The sequence below is a fragment of the Ictidomys tridecemlineatus genome, chromosome 3 (genome assembly GCF_052094955.1).
Source record: "Ictidomys tridecemlineatus isolate mIctTri1 chromosome 3, mIctTri1.hap1, whole genome shotgun sequence".
In the NCBI taxonomy this organism is placed as follows: Eukaryota; Metazoa; Chordata; class Mammalia; order Rodentia; family Sciuridae; genus Ictidomys; species Ictidomys tridecemlineatus.
The window spans coordinates 83829227-83850835 of record NC_135479.1 but is presented as its reverse complement, the minus strand read 5'-3'; the positions used below and the strand labels follow the sequence as shown (position 1 = coordinate 83850835).

At 42.4% G+C, this 21609-nt stretch overlaps 1 protein-coding gene across 4 annotated transcripts in view; it reads right to left on the bottom strand.

The window, feature by feature from the left end:
• Il20rb (interleukin 20 receptor subunit beta) overlaps positions 1 to 21609 on the bottom strand; it is a 40255-nt gene that overhangs the window by 7287 nt on the left and 11359 nt on the right. For all 4 annotated transcript variants that reach the window (XR_013436533.1, XR_013436534.1, XR_013436535.1 and 1 more), the window contains exons 2-5: positions 11297 to 11423; positions 9569 to 9759; positions 5604 to 5728; positions 3403 to 3553 (exon numbers count right to left, since the gene is read on the bottom strand). Coding sequence is in view for 1 of the 4 variants with exons in the window: in XM_078043374.1 (XP_077899500.1) it covers positions 3403 to 3553; positions 5604 to 5728; positions 9569 to 9759; positions 11297 to 11423 (594 nt within the window). In the remaining 3 variants the exon portion in view is untranslated. The remainder of the gene's footprint in view (positions 1 to 3402; positions 3554 to 5603; positions 5729 to 9568; positions 9760 to 11296; positions 11424 to 21609) is intronic.

The following is a 21609-nucleotide window of genomic DNA, read 5'->3' as shown; positions in this document are numbered from 1 at the left end:
CCACCCCTCCAGGCATGTTCTGGTACATTTTCCTCACGGAACCCACTGATACCATCCCATCTTTTGCTTGTTGGGACTCTGTCTCCACTAGAGGGGAGGTTCTTGAGGGCAGGGATTTCCCTGCTGTATCCAAGTGCACAGGCCAGGATTTGGCACACAGTGAATACTCAGTAAATATTCATTTAATAAAAGAATGAATATCATCTTCAAAAGCAAATGAAAGCTGGGTGTGGTGGTGCCTGCCTGTAATCCCAGCGGATCTGGAGGCTGATGCAGGAGAATCACAAGTTCAAAGCTAGCCTCAGTAAAAGCAAGGTACTAAGCAACTCAGTAAGACCCTGTCTCTAAGTAAAATGTAAAATAGGACTGGAGACATGACTCAGTGGTTGAGTGACCCTAAGTTCAATCCCTGGTACCTCCCCTCCCCCAAAAAGCAAACAGAAGTGATTCAAATACCCAATAAAGGGGATTCACCAGAATGGTAGGCTAGTCATTCAGCTATTAAAATGAGAATTGGGACAGATACACACTTGGTTACTACAGCATGGTTTATAGTGGCAAAGGACTAGAAAACACAAAATATTCTCATTAATAAGGAGATATTAAATATACTGGTTTACTATGCAGCATTTAAAAAAACTGAGGTGGACCCAAAGATACCGACATAAAATGATGCTCATGATATATTGCCAAGTGAAGACGAGCCAGGCACAGAACACTAGGTATGGGATAGGCCCCTTTGTGTGTGTGAGCACTGGAATCACACAGACAGTGCTGGGAGGATTAAATGCCAGACTCACCAAAGGAAACCTCCTGAGTGGTATATGGGGAAAAGTGGACAATATTTAACTCTGACCCTTTTTAAAATTTCTGTGTTGATTGAATTTTTTAAACAAGACATGATTTTTTTTGAAAGTGAATAAAATAATAATCAGAAAATTTACATGGGAACAGTTATAGATATGTTAGTTATGAAAAACAGAAAAATAGGCACAGTGTTTATATGCTATAGAACTCCGACGTGTAGGTAATGACTGAGGGCTATGCTCCTTTGGAGGGCAATTTGAAAACAGCAATCAAAATTAAAGGTCTATATCTTCAACCAAGTCAATCTACCTCAAATAATTTATCCTTCAAATAAATATATACCAGAAAAATTATCTTTTTTTTTTCTCACAATGTTGGGAGGGTCAAACTTAAGGTCTTGTGCATGCTAGACAAGCCCTCTACCACTGAGCTACACACCCATCCCTGGCAAAATAATCAATGTATTAGTGGAAATTAATTAGAGCATTGGCTGTAATAGCAAAATATTTTGAGAAAAACTAAGTGCCCATTAATAGGGAACTAGTTAAACCAGTTATTTCATATACATATAATGAAATAGTATGTAGCAATAAAGAAGGATAAAGGAACTACTTTATTAATATGGCAAAATCTATAAGATATATAAAATGAAAAAGACAAGATCCAGAAAAATGTATAGAACATGCCACCATTTTTGCTAGCCTCAGCAACAGAGAGATGCTAAGCAACTCAGACCCCTGTCTCTAAATAAAATACAAAATAGGGCTAGGGATGTGGCTCAGGGATCAAGTGCCCCTGAGTTCAATCCCTAGTACCCACCCCACAAAGAAAAGGAAAGGCAATATATATGTAAACATATTCTCATTTACTTGTATATGCATTAAAAAGTCTTCAGAAGTATATGCAAGAAGTCCGTATCTATGGTAGAAGGTATAGGAATTTTATGGGTGGGGAAAATGGATATGGAAAATAAAATTTCCATGTGTCTCTTGCTGCAGTCTGGCTGGGCACAATTCAGGAGCCACTTGTCAAAAGAAACGAACTTTATTTTTAGAACCACACAGGCCAAACAAAACAGCTCCTCAGGAAAAACCCTCAGAGCCCAACTGCCACCACCGGCTTCCCACAAGCCTCTCCAACAAACACACAAGCTTCTCCACCTCCCACAATCCTCCTGCTCTTAAGGCCGATTGGCTGGGTCGTGTGGGCAGAGCCAAAAAAATCCCCCAATGAGCAGCTCCGTGGTCTGAAAGGGCAGGGAAACAGCCCAATGAGCATCACCACAGAGGAGCCAATCAGCTAGATGTTGCTGGGGCCACTGTGAGCCAATCATCAGCCGGCAGCTGGAAGTTTGCTGGCAGCTGGAAGTTTGCTGGGGTCCCTTCATCTGTGGCTCTCAACATCTCCCCCTCTCTGTTTAAACAACAAGCATGTGGCTTGGGACCGTGCCTGCCTTAGGTTGTCTAATACTACATATGGTCCTTACTCGTTATCGGATGAGCTGACCTCAAGGCGTCAGCCTCCTGTCTTAGGTTGGTACCACTGCAATTGGATCTTACCCGTCACTGACTACTGGTCCAGTATACAGCCACACCTGTGGAGAGGTCTTTGTACCAGCAGGGGGGTGAGGTTCTTTGCCTCACCTCTGTTGGCCCCCAAATTTTAGCTTAACGATCATGACAAGAAGAAGGGAGGAAGATAACCAAGCCAATTGACGGCTCCTTTGGAAAAATTGTACCTGTGGAGAGGTCTTTGTGGGGGGGGGGGGGATGAGGTTCTTTGCATGGTCCCTAAGCCACATGCTTGTTGTTTAAACAGAGAGGGAAAGATGTTCAGAGCCACAGCTGAAGGGGCCCCAGCAAACTTCCAGCTGCCAGTCTCTTATATTTTTTGCACCATATGAATGTACTATATATTCAAGGCTAAAAGATCACACACACACACACACACACAAGTGGTGATATTTGAATGGTAGGATCATAGGATGTAGAATTTTGTTGGGTTTATTTTTTCCAAAAGGGTTTTCAAGTTATTCAAGTTTTTAGACCATAACATTTCAAGGGGGGTCTGGAGGTGTAGCTCAGTGGTAGAAAACTTGCCTCGCACCTGTGAGGCAATGAGTTCAATCCTTAGCACCACATAAAAAAATAATCAATTAATTAAAGGTATTGTGTCCATCTACAACTAAAAAAAATTTTTTTTTTTAATGTCAAGGGGGGAAAAAAAAAGAGGCTTCTGGAGACACTCCATAAAGCCCCTTCCAATAAAAGAAACTGTGGCATTGTATGGTGTATGACCTCCTTCCCAGGCTCACCAAGGAACCTGGTGGCCTCTCCTGCAGCCACCTCTAATCACAGGCAGTATTCATCAGCCTTGACACATCTGGCCCAGGGAGGAGGAAGCTCTCACGGGGAGAGTGACAGCTGCTTAAAGATCCCCACCCAGCACTAGGATAGGCTCCTGCACACATTCACCACCGGAACCCACCCAGGTCTGTGAAATCAAGGGAAGGCTCAGAATCAAAGGCACCTGAGCATGCACCAAGAGGGGCTGTCACCTCTGCGGGGGCCCAAGGGACAGGCAGATCTTCTTTACCTTGCACCTCCACACACTCTGCCTGGCTGAAGGCACTGTGCCTCCCGATGACCTTCACCAGAGACTGGGCCTTCACACAGTATGTGGCTCCTGGGTCCATGGTTTCCAGGTGCACAGGAACGCCCCTACTCCTCACCACTTTGGTATGTTCCTTTGGGAGAACAGAAAACACAGTTATTCTCTGAGGGCAGCAGGACTGGAAAGGTTGAGGAGAGCCAGGGAGGGAACACTGCAGAAATTTCCTATCTGGGGTACGTACAGAATGTTCCCTGTTACTCACGCATGTTTGCACTCACTTGCTCGTTTATCCACTCACGTTTATTAGGCACCTAATAAGTATCAGGCACTGTTCCAGGAACAGGGACAGAGCATATAACAAAGGAGGCAAAGTCTCTGCTGTTGTAGAGCTTTCGTGGGGAAGACCAACAATATATAAATACATGTCAGGTGGCCATAAAAGCTGTGCAGAGAAAAGGCAAGGGGCTAGAGAGTGACAGGGAGGCACTAGTTTAGACAATGTGGTTAGGGGAAACCTTTCTGAAAGGATGATACTTGAGCAGAGACTGGAAATTTGGAAATCTGACTGGGCAAGGATTTGGCATGGTCACTGCTGCCACAGAGATCAGTGCATAAAATCAGAGAGCTGGTGGGCCATGCCTCCCCACTTGCCCATTCATCCCTCTGTCTATGCACTCCACTGTCCGCCTTTCCACATCCACCGCCTGCCCCGGGCCTGTGCCCTGCATCTGAGCCTGCAGAGGCTTGTGTAGGCTGAGCCTAGGTGACTCAGGGCACATACTTCTCTTTCAGCACTGGCCCTGCCAGTTACAAGGGTGGGGAGCCACTCTGTCCCAAAGAATCTGAGGGAGCTGTGTGCTGCCTCCTGCCAGGTGTTGACCCTGTCCCCAGCACCACTCCACCTGTCTGGTTGGCAATGCCACGTCCTATCAGTTGGCTCTGACCTCATGGGGATAAGGGCTGGTATTATTGCCTGCCCTACCTGCACCCACCCACCTTCCAGGGGACACTTCCCAACCTAAAGCCCCTATTGAGTGTGTGGCAGGGCATATGCACTGCCCTCAGACACCACTAAGTGATCTGGGATACCTCTGGTCTGAGAAGGGTCCTATCAGAGACCAACTAGCTCCCTGCAACCACTAAGCTTGGCCCAATGAGCATGAACAATGGGATTCCTTTCCAAAGACTTTGGTCTTGGGAAACTGAATACCTAGATCTGGAAGTAGGGATTAAGGGGAGAGGATACTGTGAGAGGCCTCAGGCTCAGAGGCCTTGAGTGGCTGGGAAGGCACCATCATAGGCGTATGTTGGAAGGTGTGATGAAGGGCAGGGCCTGGGAGTAAGCTGGGCAGGGAGCCACAGGAAGAGGACTCAGCGGAAGGAAGCAAGGCCACCACAGGTAGGGGTCCCTGGAGAAAGGAGACTCTGCCAGCTCTGCTCAGGGATTCTGTGAGAGCCCATATTAATACTCTGAGAAAGCCCATTACTTCCTGGTGCTGATGGGAGTGGGCCTCTAGGCCCTGTCTCCCTCTCAGCTTGGACAGGGGCTCCATGGATTTGAGTGTCCCCCCACTTTCCACTGGTGCCCCACCCCTTTTGCTGCTGCTGTTTGTGAGGGCTGGACTCCACTCACCTGGACTACAGCAGCCTTCCCACGGGGAGGGGCAGCTCCCTCCCGGGCTTTCTGCATGGCCTACCTGCTCCTAATTAAATGGGCTTATTCATAAGCCAGCTCCTGGCTGGCTGCCCCCTTCTGTTCCCTGCCAAGATCCACACCCTCAAGAGGCTTGTACCAGCCTTGTAGGCTCTTGAAATCATCCAGTTGATCTGGAACACCCTGGCCTGCTTCCCTTAACTGGCTGAGGAGATCAGCTGATGAGAGAGGGGGAAAGTCCATTCAAAAGATGTTCCAGGTCAATCTAGCTTAGTTTGGGGCATGAGGCTGTCCCCCAAACTTCAGCAGATCTGCCTGAAAATGTTCCCAGCCAAGACCAAAGTGGACTAAGGCATTTTTATTTTTTAAAGAGGCCCACGGAATGGTCAGCATCTAGTCATCTCTCCCTTCACAGGCTTCACCCAGAGCTGCTCATTCTCAGGTTGCCCAGACAGTGAGCACTGCAGGACCTGGCTCTCCTCACCCACCCTTAGAGAGCTGTGCCATCTCCCCGCAAAGCCCGACTCACCTTGGCACCAGGCTCCCTCCTCCAGTAGGCCACGAGGAACTCAAACTGTGGCCCCAGGTCTTCTAGTTCAATAACCAGGTGGAAGCCATCCTTGGACACCTCCATCCTGGGTGGGGTGAGGATGGCTGTTGGCAAGACAAGGGCAGAATCAAAGCCAGTCCCAGGCAGGACCACTTTTTTAATGATGAATGAATGAATGAAACCCAAATGGCAAAGATTTACTATGATTCTGTTGTTGTTTTTTTTTTTTTTTTGGCCTCTTCACTTCAATAAAGTCTTCTATTCTTTTCCAGAAATATATATACTCAAGAAAAGAGGAAAAGCGATTACATACTCAAGTAGACATTATTACTTTCCCTTCTAAAATTGTGTGCTCCAGGTTCCACTAACCTAATATTTTAGTAGACATTGCTCTTCACCTTGGCTCATCTAATGAACAGATGCCGTTTCTTAATGCTTGCCAAACACCTGCCTGAACTTGGGTCTATGTGGAGCATAGCTGGGCCCCATCTTTTCCCCTTAGGAATGAACATACCTGGCAGGGCATGTGTATCCCTATAGTTCTCATAGACAGTGGCATGTACAGGCATCTGAATACTTTCAGACATCTGCAAACCACCAGAGGCCTGTGGATAGGTTAGCTATTCTGTTCTAGGCCTCATCTCACATCCTGACAGAGGGATATTATTGGCAAGTCAAAGGCTTTTTACAAATTTTAACATTGACTCTAGAAATTACAACTTAAATATAAATATCATCTTTCACATTACTTGGATCCAAAAGAGAGAGGGATCCCCACCAGCAGGCCAAGAACAGAAGGGGTCACAGAGGCAGCTCCCACCCCCTCACTACTGATGATGAATCCATATGTGCTTGCCTCTTTATGGAGGATAGATATTATTAGAGAAAATGACCCGAAGTTCAGAGAAGAATTTTTTGACAGTGTTGGGCCAGGAACCTCTGTCCTAAGCATTCTGCATACTTGTCTCATTTAATCCACCCAGGAAACCTAAGAGGGTAAATATTATTCTGTTTGTATGGAAATGTTAAGGGACTTTCCCAGAATCACAGTTAATGACCAGAATTTGAGCCCATGTCTATGTTTCTAGCTCCCCCATGAGGGGCATTTATTCTTTGTACCAGGCAATCCCAAGTCCAGCTATAATTAAAATAACTAGGAAGAATTTTGAACTCCCAATGACCAGGATGCACACAAATCAGTCAAATCAGACCCTCCAGAAATGGGTCCCAGGAGTGTGGTTCTCAAGCTCCTCCTCGACTCCAGCATGCAGTTGAGGCTAAGAACCTCTACTCCCAACAAGGTTAAGGGCAGAAGATCCTCTATAGGGGAGCCTTAAAGAAGGATCTTTCACATTCCTGGGGAAAAGTCAGAGTGGCTTTTTACAAACAGAAAAGGACAGACGGAATGCCTTTAAGAGATCACCAAGCCACCCAGCCCAGTTGCTGACTCCACTGTGCAGGGATAGCTCAAGAACACATCTTCAACCTTCTGATGCAAGTATGGGCTCTTTTCTTCAGCTCCCCCTGCAGCAAGATCTTTTCCTGTTTATTCTGGCCTTCTCAGCCCATGTTTGACAGCACAGCCCTGCCCACATAGTTTGGAAGGCACTCCCTTATCTATTTGACCCCAGTCTTTCTTCCAACAGCTGCCAATCCCCAGCAATAGTCTTGGCATCTCCCAGGTGCCAGAGGGAGGTGGTGCTGGGTGCTACCTGGGTACTTCAGGCAGAGACAGAGCTGCAGTGCTCTCCCCCAGTGGCTAGGATCCTGCCATTTCCACTAACTCCTCCCATTGCCTGGGAAGGAGGCCAGAGGGAGGAATCCATTTTTGGCACCACAGTTCCTACTGGTATTTCATTCCAACAATCCTGTTCCTGCCCCACCCCTCCACTCCTCTGTTCTCTGGCTCTGGACTCCAGGCATCCCTAGGGCAAAAAGTGATAACACCTACCCACAGTTGAGTGCTATGGTAGGACAGCACTCCGATGAGTAATTTACACATTTCTTCTCATGTGGTCCCTACAACTATCCAGTGAAGCAACCTGTTGCCCCTTTTACAGACGAAAAGGAAGGGACCCAAGTATCAAGTGGCTGAACTGGGATTTGAACCACATCCCTCAAGTTCCACGGGGCCAACTTCCCTTTCAAAGCTGTCTTCATCTTCCTCAGCCTCTTGCTTGGGCGCCCCCACCTTCTAAGGTCCACCCAATGTCACAAGCTCCTTAACCACCCTGACTTGTCCCATTACTTCCTCTGCCCTCACTCACAGTAGAGAATCTTCTGCCACCTCTGAATAAAAGGCTACCAAAGGCCCTTGCCCTTGTTCTTCCTGCAGCTCCCAACCGTCTGCATTCTCACCTACACCTGCTTAGGGGAAGAGCTGCCCTGTTGCTTCCCACCTCCATCAGTCTTCCACCCCGGCAACCACACTGTCATCCCCTCCATTCCATAAGGTCACTTTCTTGAAGACCCGTGCAGGGGGCCTCCTTCAGCCTTTTCTCCCCCCATGACCTCCCAGCCCATCCATCTTCTCTCCATAGACATGTTAAACCCTGAGGTTCCCCAAGACCCCAGGATCTCTTTGTATCCCATATCTTCTCCCTGGATAATCTTATGCTCTCCCAAATCTTTAGCTACCAACTCTGTGTTGTGTGTCTCTGGCTTTGACCTCTCTGAGGACCAGATCCTGATGTCCAGCTGCCAGTCAGACATCCATGGCATGCTATTCTGCTGGAATCTCCATCACAAAGGGCACAGAGACAGAGATGTCTCTCATTGCTCAAGACCAGTTGCTCCTCCCAGTGTCTCTGCTTTGGATGGCATTCTCTCTGACTCTAATCAGAAGCTGGACACCATCACCATCTCTCCCGGCCCTATCCCCTAATAACTGGTCTCCAAGCCCCATCCTTTCTAACTCATCATGTCTCTTGAATTCATCCTTTCCTCCTCCCCCTTCTCCTCCACGCTTGGGACTGGGCTCCATCTTGAATCAGCTGGAGTGTTACAACCCTCTCCTCTTCCCCTGCCCTGGACAGGCTTGCCCATTCCAGGTCACCTTCCACACAGCAGCCAGAAGGATTGTGCTGTGAGGCAGACCTTGCCTAGACACTCTCTCTTCCATGGCTACCTTCTGTTGACTTGACAAGCTTCATATCAAAGCCACATGGATAGCTGCTTCTCTACCCTCTGCCATCCATCAAGTCCTGGCTTCTACCGTTTTCCACCTCTGCACATCCTTTCATGCTCTGGCCATTGCTTGCACTCAGCTATATGTGAACACCTACCCGGATTCTTGTCTTCTTTCTCAATCATTTTCCAGGTACTATGGCAATTAGAAGAGTCATTTCCCAGCAACCACAGAAGGGTACTATTTCTCATGGCCATTAAAGAAATAGATCTTTTTAAACAACAAAGTTGCTGACAGTCAGTAAATATGGAATTCAGGAGGCACCAGAAGGGAGGCAGTATAAGATTTATGGAGGTACCAGTGGTGTAGTCAGAGGCAGTCTTAGTGCTATCTTCCTATTTCCAGAACAGCCAGGTTCCCAATGCCAGTGTCTACACCATCCACAAACCCTGACCGAGACAGTCAGCAACTACATCCAAAGCCAAAGAACCAACGAGAGGGAAGTGATCAGCAATTTTAAAAATATATCAGCGGGCTAGGGGTTTAGCTCAGTGGTCGCGCGCTTGCCTAGCCCATGTGAGGCATGGGTTTGATCCTCAGCACCTCATTAAATAACTCAACAAACAAATAAAAATAAAGGTATCATGTCCATCTATAACTAAAAATATTTTTCAAAAATGTATCAGTAAGAGTGGTTTACATCCATCATACTCTGGCTTTGCAAGATTATTTTGATGATAAAAAGGATCCTGAAAGTCTTGGTGAACATGAGAAGGGGAGCATGGTAGAGCAGAGAGTAAGGAAAAAAGTGCCTTACTTGAGTTTCGATTAAAGGGGTGCTTCAGGGTGCTCCAGGCAGAAGTCTGAGAGCCCAATGTGGCCCTGACGCGGAGTTTGTAAGGGACTGTGGCAGTGATGTCATCCGTGACGTCACACTTGGGTTCTTCAATGACTGTGCACCAGCTGGTGGGGATCCAGATCCAGCTTATGTACAGGCTCTCGTACTCTCTGGCCAAAGAAAAGAAGATGCAGCGTCACACCAACCCCTTGACCCAGGCGCAAAGGTGATGGGAACTGTCTCCATTCTCCCACTCTTCGTAGTCAGCATTTGCTCCCCACCCCCAGCTCCTCCACTCTCTTCCCTCACCAACCATCCATTCTTCACTCCTTTTGTCACCAGCCAAGGGAAACCTAGGCATGAGCCCCAATCTGTGTATTTCTCTCCATGTCCACAGTCAGCACCCTTATCTCAGCCACCCTCATGTCCTGCCTTGCTGAGGTCTCCCAGCCTCCGCTCTTGCTGTTCTTCAAGCCATTCACCACCCTCAGCATACCATGACATTTCTGTCTTCCATGGCTTTTTACAGCACTTAGAATGGAATCCAAACTCATCCCCATTGCTATAAGATTCTGGCCTTCTCTCTCACCCTGCTCAGAAGAGAGATATTCTTGCCACACTGACCTCCTGGTCATTTCTCTCAGAATGCTGATCTCTTAATTCCAAAGGACCTTTGACCAGCTGTTCACTCTCTCAAATGATCTGTCCCTGCTGTTCACAGGGATGGTTCCTTGCAGATTTGATGTAAGGATCACTACCTCAGAGAGGCCTTTCCAACCACCTATTATAAAGCAGCTGCAGAGTCAGCCCTTTTGCCTCAGCCTTATAGTTATTCTAGCACAAATAACTCTCTGAAATTGCCTCAAGCATTGCTACCCAGTAGAACTTTCTGAATTGATGGAAATGTTCAGTACTGGTAGTGCTCAAAATGGCAGCCACTAGCCACGTATGGCTCTGGAGCATCCAAAATGTGACCGGTGTGACTGGGAAGCAGATATTTGAGTTTAATTTAAATTAATTTAAACTTAAAAAACTCCCTGTAGCTTAAGGATACCATACTGAAAAAGAATGGACCTATTATATTTTCTGCCCATCTCCTCCTTCAGATATTAAGTTCCCTATATCCAGAAATGTTGTCAGCTGTGTCTTGAGCCTACAATACCTACACACTTCTAAATAATGTGATCAGTTTGTATTTACTGCCAATGAAATACATTGAGCACTTTCTCTGCTGCTGTCACTACTCAACAGTTGCAAATTCCTGGAGAAGACTAGAGCCTGGTAGGCCCCAGGGCCAGCTGATCTTTAGGGCGAATATTTGTTTTGGCTTCTAAGTACAAGACTATATATAGTCAAGAAAACTGAGATCTCTCTCTCCTCCCAAAGGATCTGGGCCTCCAATGATTTGTCCATCTCAAATCAGGGTCAAACTCTTTGGACAGCTGACTCACTGTTGAAAAGAAGCCACAACAAAATGTATGTCTACACATTCATGTTTCTAGAGAGTTCACTGTCAAAACCAAAGGGCAGTTCCTTGCTTCCTTGACTCTTTCAATACCCACTCACACAGAGGGGGCAGATCATTGGAGATAATCCATCCCTGGGCTCATAAGGCCTCCTTGAGCCAAGAAGGAAGGGGCTGTGTCTCCAGGAACTAATTGCTGTCTGAGGGAGGAAAAATTATTCAAACAAAAACCAATCACTCACCCCTGATACTCAACAGAATAGTGTACTGTTTCTCCAGACAGGATCACTGGGCTCCATGTCAAGAGATGCTTCATGTTGGTTGAGTTCACAGAGAGGTTCTGAGGGGCAGGCAGACTGGCCACTCCATCTGGGTGAAGGCAGAGAGGAAGGCTGAGGGGTGGCTGACATGGGGGAATGCCACATCTTCAGACTGGTAGCGACCAGTGAAAGGCCACACAGGTTTATGAATGATGACAACTCTAATTTTATCATACTTGTGTTAATGCTAAGTTTTGGCTACCATAATTATAATTCTGCCTTTGTGATAAAAAGGCATATTAACAATAATAATGGGTAATCTTAAGCAAGATCTTATATTCTATTAAGCTATGTGCTAGATTGTTCCTTTAATCCTCATTACCCTACTGGGACTAAGGACTATTGGTTCATCCACTATACAAATGAGAAAACCAAACCCTATTATATAGGCATGATATGTATGTACTTATTTTAACAAACATATAAAAATTGTACATATTTATGGTGCACCTACCACATGGTGCTTTGATACACACACATATTGTGTAATGTTCAAATCAGTATCTATCTCCTCAAACATGTATTATTGCTTTGTGGGGAAAAAACATCCAAAGTCCTTTCTTCCAGCCTTTTAGAAATATCTAATACATTTTCATTATCTGTACTCACTCTACTGTGCAATATCAGAATTTTTTCACACCAATTCATGTCTTTATATAGTACAATTCTTATTACACATATATATCACAATTTTTCATATCTCTGTTTGTATATAAAGTATATTGACACCCAATTTGTGTCTTCATACATGTACTTTGGTTAATGATGTCCATCATATTCCACCATCCTTGCTAATCCCCTGCCCCCTCCCTTTCCTTTTCACCCCTCTTTCCTATCTAGAATTCATCTATTCCTCCCATGCTCCTCCTCCCTACCCCACTATGAGTCAACCTTCTTATATCAGAGAAAACATTCGGCATTTTTTGGGGGGGAATTGGCTAATTTCACTTAGTATCATCTTCTCCAACACCATCCATTTACCTGCAAATACCATGATTTTATTCTCTCATATTGCTGAGTAAAATTCCATTGAGTATATATGCCACATTTATTTAATATCCATTCATCCACTGAAGGACATCTAGGTTAGCTCCACAGTTTAGCTATTATGAATTGTGCTGCTATAAACATTGATGTGGCTGTGTCCCTGTAGTATGCTGTTTTTAAGTCCTTTGGGTATGGCCCGAGGAGAGAGATAGCTGGGTCAAATGGTGGTTCCATTCCCAGATTTCCAAGGAATCTCCATACTGCTTTCCATATTGGCTGCCAATTTGCAGTCCCACCAGCAATGTATGAGTGTGCCTTTTCCCCCACATCCTCCCCTACACTTATGGTTGTTGTCTTCATAATAGCTGCCATTCAGAATATCAGAATTTCTCAAATCTAAATATAATTTAGTACCTGTTGGCCAAACTGTTTCCTCTTCCCTCCCTCTCTCCTACTCCCCCCATGCTCTGGTAATCACCACTCTGTTCTAAATCTCTATGAGATCCACGTTTTGGGATCCCACATCTGAATGAGATCATGTAATATCTCTGAGTCTGCCTGGTTTCATTTAATGTAATATCCTCCAGTTACATCCACGATGTTGCAAATGAAATAATTTCATCCTTTTTATGGACAAAAAGTATTCCACTGTACATGTACCACAGTTTTGTCTTTTTATAAATTTATCATTTAGGTTATTTCCATCTCTTGTCTATTGTGAATAGTGCTGCAATGAACACAGGGATGTAGATATCTCTTCAACATACTGATTTCATTTCCTTTGGATATATACCCAGTAGAAGAATTGCTGGATCATATGGTAGTCTTATTTTTTAATTTTTTGAGAAAGCTCCACACAGTTTTCAATAGTCACTATATTAATTTATATTCCTAACAATAGTGTGCAAATATTCCCATACTTGTCAGTACTTGTTATCTTTAATCTCTTTGATAATAGACATTTGTTTTTGGTCTGTCCTGGAAATTAAACCCAGAGTCTTAAACATGCTAGGCAAGCATTCTGCCATTGAGCTACAACCCAACCCTGATAAGTCACTCTTACTGGGGTGAGATGTTAAATCATTGTGGTTTTGATTTGCATTTACCTTATGATTAATGATATTGAACATTTTTCATATACTTGTTAGCCATTTGTGTCTTTTTAAAAATAAATGTCTATTTAGATCTATTATCCATTTTTTCAATCAGATTATTTGGGTGTTTTGTTTGTTTTGCTATTTGAATTCCTTATATATTCTGGACATTAACCCTGAAGGACATTGCTTATGACAGCCCCTTATTCCAGACTTTGATGCAGTCATGTGCTATGTCACCTTAAGCAACTTAAATTAACCTGAGCCTCCCACTCCTTTGTGGCAAACCCATGCAGGCTCTTGCCAGCTTCTTGTCATATTCCTCTCCTGCTCATGCCAACATTTGGTATGAAAGCACATCCCTTCATGACCTCTAACAGTGAAAAATGGGGCATCAGCTTCCAGGTGGGGAGTGTAGGCTCAGGTCAGCTATGAAGTGAGTCCAGTCATAAGAGGTGCTAAGCCAGCCTAGAGACTCCATCCCAGAGCAATTGCAAGGACAAGAGCCAATCTGGGACATAAGTATCTGCTCACATAGATGTGTGCGGTGCACCCAGAATGGTTTGCTCAGAATGAAAGAAGCCTGTGAAGCTGAATCTACTCTCATAAGGACTTTGGGTACCCCAAAGCGTAACCTTGCAGGTAACCTCAGAGTGATCTTGACCCTCTACTGAAATCTTCTCTTCTCCATTTTACATGCTCCTATTTTAATGTCTAACACCTGCCTCTCTTTGCTGTTATAATCACAGTGATAACATCGACAGCACAGTGGAGTGAGGGGACAGCTGGGGCCCTCTGTGCCTCTCTCCATATTGGCACCTGCTGTTTGTTATCAAGCCCTCTTACCACAAAGAAATGGGGCCAGGGGGCTTCTGGGGACACCCCATCTGATTCCCTTGCCTCTTCTCTAATGTAGGACACTGGTGATACACCTTCATCTCACACATACTAGCCACAGTCAGCCCTATGAGGAAACACCTGGGGCACCCACAAGGAGGCTTCCTGACCTCCCAATTCCTCACTTTGAAATCATCAAAGAGATGGAAAGGAAAAAGGCCATGTGGGGGTGGGAGTGGGACAGGAGGGTGAAGCATGGTCTCCTCTGACATCCTTCCTCTGGGAAAATTTTAAAAAAACTATTTTGGAAATATGAAGCTGTATAAATGTAAGGCTACATTTCATATAATAAAAATTATGTATTAATATAATTTATTCATTAATATACTTCAATTATATACTTTAAAAGCCCTCAAAAATTAAGTCTTCAGACCCAGATGGTTTCACTAGAGAATGCTACCAAACATTTACAGAAGAATTAACATAAACTTTACACACATTATTTCAATACATAGAAGAGGAAAGAAAACTTTCCAACTTATTTTATGAGGCTAGTATTACCCTGATGGCAAAACCAGACAAAGATAATTTATATTTTGTTTGTTTGTTTACAATGCTGGAGATTGAACACAGAGTCTTGTATGTGCTAGGCAAATTCTCTACCCCAACCCAAACAAAAATAACTTGCATAAGTGTTTTTATTAACTTGGGTGCAAAAAAATCAATAAAATATTAGTAATCCAAATCTAATAATGTATAAAAATTATGACCAAGTAGGATTTTTTTCCGGGTATGCAAGGGTGGTTCAACATTTAAAAATCAACTAGTGCAATCCACCATGTCAATAAACTAAAGAAGAAAAACCACATAATCTTTTCAGTTGACACAGAAAAAGTATTTATAAAACCTAACACTCATACATGATTAAAACAAAACAAAGTCTCTCTTCAATTAAAAAGAGCAAGGAGTTTATCTGAACTTGAGAAAGACCATCCACAAAAAGTCTACAGCTATGATTTTAGCAACATAGTAAGAGACTGAATTCTTCCCCACTAAGAACAAGAATAGGCAAGGATTTCCACTCTCACCACTCTTATTCAACAGAATACTAGAAATTCTAGTCACTGTATTAAGGAATGCAAAAGAATAAAAAAATACAGATTAGAAAGGAAGGAGTAAAACTCCCTCAATTTACAGATGATATAATAGCATATATAGAAAATCCCATGGAATAAAACAAGAACAAAAACAATTCTTGATATTCCAAGTAAGTTCGAAATATATAAGATAAACAAAAATTAATCATATTTCCATAAATTAGCAATGAAGATTTACACACAGAAATTAAAACTACAATCACTCAAAAAACAGTGAAATGCATGAATGCAAATCCAACAAAATATATCAGGATTGATAAAGAGAAAAGTTTTCAATGTTGATGTGAAAAACTAAAAAAAGACTTAAATAAATGGAGAGACATATCATGTTCACGGATTGGAATATTCAAAATAGTTCAGATGGCAATTCTCCTCCAAACTGACACACAGGTTTCACACAATTCTATCAAAGGCCTGTCAAGATTGTTTTTGTAAATTTTATTTTAAAAGGCAAAGGAATTAGAATAACCAAAACTACTTTTTCTTCTCTCTCTGTGTGTGTGTGTGTGGGGGGGGGGGAGATATATATATATATATATATATATATATATATATATATATATATATATATATATATATATACTCAGCATGTACTGAGCAGCTAACCCAAACTAAAATAATTTTGCAAATAAAGCAGAGGAACTAATCTACTCAATTCCAAGAATTATAATAAAAATTGGAAGCACTCCCTCTAAAAACTGGAACAATACAGGGATGATCTCTTCCACCACTCCTATTCAACATTGTCCTTAAATTCTAGCCAGAGCAATTAGACAGATGAAAGAAATTAAAGGAATATGAAAATAGGAAATAGGAAAAGAAGAACTCAAACTATCATTATTTGCTGACGACATGATTCTATAGAGGATCCAAGAAACTCCACCAGAAAACTTCTAGAATTAATAAATGAATTCAGCAAAGTAGCAGGATATAAAATCAATACCCATAAATCAAATGCATTTCTATACATCAGTGATGAATCTTCTGAAAAAGAAATTAGGAAAACTACTCCATTCACAATAACCTCAAAAAACAAACAAACAAACAAACAAACTTGGGAATCAACAAAAGAGGTGAAAGACCTGTACAATGAAAACTACAGAACACTAAAGAAAGAAATTGAAGAACACCTTAGAAGATAGAACAATCTCCCATGCTCTTTGACAGGCAAAATTAATATTGTCAAAATGGCCATACTACTCAAAGTGCTATACAGATTCAATGTGATTCCAATTAAAATCCCGTCATTCCTTATAGAAATAGAAAAAGCAATCATGGGCCTTAAACTATACTACAAAGCTATAGTAACAAAAAAATGGCATGGTTTTAGCACCAAAATAGACATGTAGGGCAATGGTACAGAATAGAAGACACAGAGACAAATCCACATAAAAACAGTTATCCCATACTAGACAAAGGTCCCAAAAACATACACTGGAGAAAAGATAGCCTTTTTAACAAATGGTGCTGGAAGAACTGGAAATCCATATGCAGCAAAATGAAACTAAACCCCTATCTCTCACCATGCAAAAAACTCAACTCAAAGTGGATCAAGGACCTAGGAATTAGACCAGAGAGCCTTCAACTAATAGAGAAAAAAGTAAGCCCGAATCTTCATCACGTCAAATTAGGCCCCAACTTCCATAACAAGACTCCTACAGCATGAGAAATAAAATCAAGAATTAATAAATGGGATGGATTCAAATTAAAAAGCTTCTTCTCAGAAAAGGAAACAATCAATGAAGTAAAGAGAGAGCCTACAGAAGAGGAGCAAACTTTTGCCACAAGCACATCAGATAGAGTACTAATCCCCAGGATATAGAAAGAACTCAAAAAACTTAACACCAAACAAACAAATAGCCCAGTCAATAAATGGGCTAAGGAGCTGAACAGACCCTTCTCAAAAGAAGATGTATAATCAATCAACAAATATATGAAAAAATGTTCAGCATCTCTAGTAATTAGAGAAATGCTGATCAAAACTACTCTTTCATCTCACACCAGTCAGAATGGCAGTTATCAAGAATACATGCAATAATAAGTGGAGAGGATGTGGGGGAAAAGGTATACACATACATTGCTGGTGGCACTGCAGATTGGTGCAACCAGTCTGGAAAAGGATTCCTTAGAAAACTTGGACTGGAACCACCATTTGACCCAGCTATCCCACTCCTCTGTCTTTACCCAAAGGACTTAAAATCAGCATACTATACTGATAATAATGTGGCCACATCAATGTTTACAGCAGCTCTTTTCACAATAGTTAAACTGTGGAAGTAAACTAGATGCACTTCAATAGATGGATGGATAAAGAAACTGTGGTATATATATACAATAGAATATTACTCAGCATTAAAAGAGAAAAAATTATGGCATTTGCAGGTAAATGGATGGAACTAGAGAACATCATGCTAATCCCAAACACCCAAAGGCCAAATGTTCTGTTAAGTGGATGCTGATCCTTAATGGTGGGGGGGGGCATGGGAAAATGGAGGAACTTTGATTGGACAAAGGGAAGGGAGAGAAGGGGAAGGGGTATGGGGGCAGGAAAGATGGTGGAATGAGATGGACATTATTACCCTGAGTACGTGTATGATGCACATATAGTGCGACACGACGTGGTGTACAGAGAAATGAAAAGTTGTGCTGCAACTGTGTACAATGAATCAAAAATGCATTCTGCTATCATATATACCTAATTTAAATAAATAAATAATATAAAGCTGCTTAGGTGAGGAAAAAAAACTGCAAAAAAATTCTAACAATCCAATTAAAAAATGGGCAAAAGGTACAAAGAGGCATTTCACCAAAGATGATTTATCACATGCAAATAGGCACGTGAAAAAATATTGCATATTTAGCTATTACAGAGAAACAAAATAACACTACAATGAGATAGCAGTGTATACAACTATCAGAATGGCTTTTTTTTTTTTTTTGTCACTAGGGAATGATTCCAGGGGTACTCAACCACTGAGCCACATCCCCAGTCTTTTTTTGTATTTTTTTTAGAGATGGAGTCTCATTGAGTTACTTAGGGCCTCACTAAGTTGCTGAGGCTGGCTTTGAACTAGTGATCCTTCTGCCTCAGCCTCTCAAGCTGCTGGGATTATAGGCGTATGCCACCATGCCTGGCTGGCAAAAATTTTTAAAATAACAAAACCAAAAGCTGGCAAGGAGACAGAAAAAGTGGATCCCTCAGACATTACTGGTAAGAATGTAAAATCAGTACCTTCTAGAAAATGGGCTGTTTCTTGTAAAACTAAACATGCAATTACTGTCTGACCTAGCAATTGCACTCTTAGGTGTTTATCCTAGGGAAATGAAAATTTTCATAATATAAATCCTGTACGTGAATGTGCATAGTCAAACTGGAATCAGCCCAGAGATCCTTCAGTAGGTGAATGGTTAAACAAATGGTGGTACATACAAACCATGGAAGGGGGCCGTGTGCAAGTAACACAGATGGCCACTAGAAGCTAGGAACAGCAAGGAAATAGATCCTCCCCTAGAGCCTCCATAAGGAACACAGTCCTGCCAAAATCTGATCTTAGCCCAGTAAAATGGTGAAAATTAGTTGTATTTTGAAATACTTCACTTTCAGAGGAATTACAAAATAGCAGTGAGCTCCCACACACCTTTCACTCAGGCGTCCATGGGTCCGTAGTACAATTTTGAAAACTGAGATATTAATATTGATGAATATGATTAACTAAGCTTCAGTCTTTATTCACATTTCACTAGTTCCCCTAAGGCTCTTTGCCCTGCCCCTAGGAACCAGTCCAGGATTCCCCATTCAGTTGTCACATCTAGTTAGTCTCTTCCAATCTGTTCTCAGTGTGTCTTTTATGACCTTGACATTTTTGAAGAGTACTGGTCACCTGTTTTGCAGACTGTCTCTCAGTTGGGGTTTGTCTGATGCTTTCACATGATTTGACTGAGGTTATATGTTTTGCCATGTCCTCACTGGGAGCACACCATGCCGGTATGTCTTTACCAGTAATGTTAATCTTGATCACTTTGTTAAGACAATGTCTCCACAGTAAAGCTATCAATTTCCCCTTTAGTGTTAATTAGCACCTTAGGGGAGATGCTTTGAGACTATGTAAATATTCTGTTTCTCTTCAAACTTCCACACATTAATTTTGCATCTATTGGGGGAGAGTTCTTACAACAAGTACTGTTATTATGTACTAATAGTGATTTTTTTCATTTAATTGGAATTTGGTAGGAAAGAGTGTTCCCCACTGTTTATCTATTCAATTATTTATTTCTACCAATATGGATTCATATTTATTTTATTCTATGATTAAAATCCAATACATTGTTATTATTTTATTATTCAAATTGTTCCAACTTTGGACACCGGGGACTCTTTCAGCTTGACTCCTGTGTCCATTTGACTTGTCTCTATTCTTCACCCCTTTTCATGTAATTATTATTAATAGACTTTAAAAAAATAATTTTAGATCTACAGAAAAAAAGATGCAAGGACAGTACACAGAGTTCTCATATACCCATCACTCTGCTTCCACCATGCCAACATTTTATCCAACCATGACTCGTTTACCAAAACTAAGGAACCAGTGTTGGAGTGTTACTGTAACTAAACTCCGGACTTTATTTAGGTTTTTCCAATTTTTCCACTAATGTCTTTTTCCATTCCAGGATTCAATCCAGCATGTGGTGTTGAATTTACCTCCCCCGTCCTCTTCAGAGCCCTTCATTACTTACCACAAGACACTCCTGTCTCATCTTGTATTCTCCCTGCCCAGCCCTGTAATCAACCACTTCTCTAAGAGCCCCATCCAGGAAGTTTTGAAAAACCCCAATGCCCCCAGCAACATCCTAAATTAGTTCATAATCTCTGGCTGTAAAAAGCTCTCCAGGTGATTTCAATGTTCATTCAAGATTGGGACCACTGATCTAGACCTTATTTCTGGTGGCCAAAAGAATAATTAATACTACATTTCAACTCCAGATGTCAGACTTCAGTTATCTGAAAACAAAGGACTGGTTTTTTGTTTGTTTGTTTTTCATCTCTCTGCTAATCAGCACCCAGCTCGGAATCTGGTGCTCTGAATAAAAACAGAACAACTGAAGCAAGTCTTGACTTCCTTGGGAAACAGCTTATGTCTTACTTTTTTTTTTCCCCCTAATCTCTCATCCATCTTAAATTAGTCCTTTCTGCTGCTCTAAGGTTTATGCTGAACACTTCTATCCTAAAATCTTAAGTCACAAAAAAGAAGGGAGCATGAAGGCTGCCCACCATGAACTGTGGGCAAACCTTCTAGGCAGAAATCAGCATCTCTTCCCTGTAAGAGACCCAGCTGGGTCTGATGTCAACTCCCTTCATTTGAGTCCTCTTCCACCATTCTTTTCCTTCAATAACCTTCAAGTCAAATGCATCAGAAAAGGCACTACTGTTTCCTCTACTTTTTTCCTCCTCCCTTTTGTGGGCCTGTGTCAATGTCTCAGTTTTGTTTTTTTTTTAAAGAGTGTGAGAGAGAGAGAATTTTAATATTTATTTTTTAGTTATCTGTGGACACAACATCTTTGTTGGTATGTGGTGCTGAGGATTGAACCTGGGCCGCACGCATGCCAGGCGAACGCGCTACCGCTTGACCCACATCCCCAGCCCAATGTCTCAGTTTTTTTCTGCACAGAAACACAAAGGGCCTCTAGAGCTAGTGAAACCAGAACCAAATCCCAATTCCCCCTCTTCCTAGAATGTTATGTACTTGGACAAATAATTGAAGGTTTCCAAGTCCGTTTCCTAGTGTGTAAAATGGGGGAAATAACAACTGCTTTGCAGGATTGATGTGAGAAGTCAAGAGTATATTTTTTACTAAACTGGAGCACAGAAATAGCAACTGTGATTGTCACTGTCATTAATGTGATTATTATTTGTAGGAAGAATCAGTTTCCAAAATACAATACTCTTGTTGGAAGGAACAAAGCAAGGCAAATGATTTCTATGAAAGAAAGCAACAAAACTACCCATCTGTTCAGTGATCTAGTTACCAACAGAAGTTCATTTAGAATTTGCAGAATTCCTCACAGGCACCTACACAATCCAGAGGAAGTGGTCAAAATTGCAAAAAAGCAACCTGCACTTATCTGCTGACACCACCATCTGTTTGCACCACCATCGAAGTCT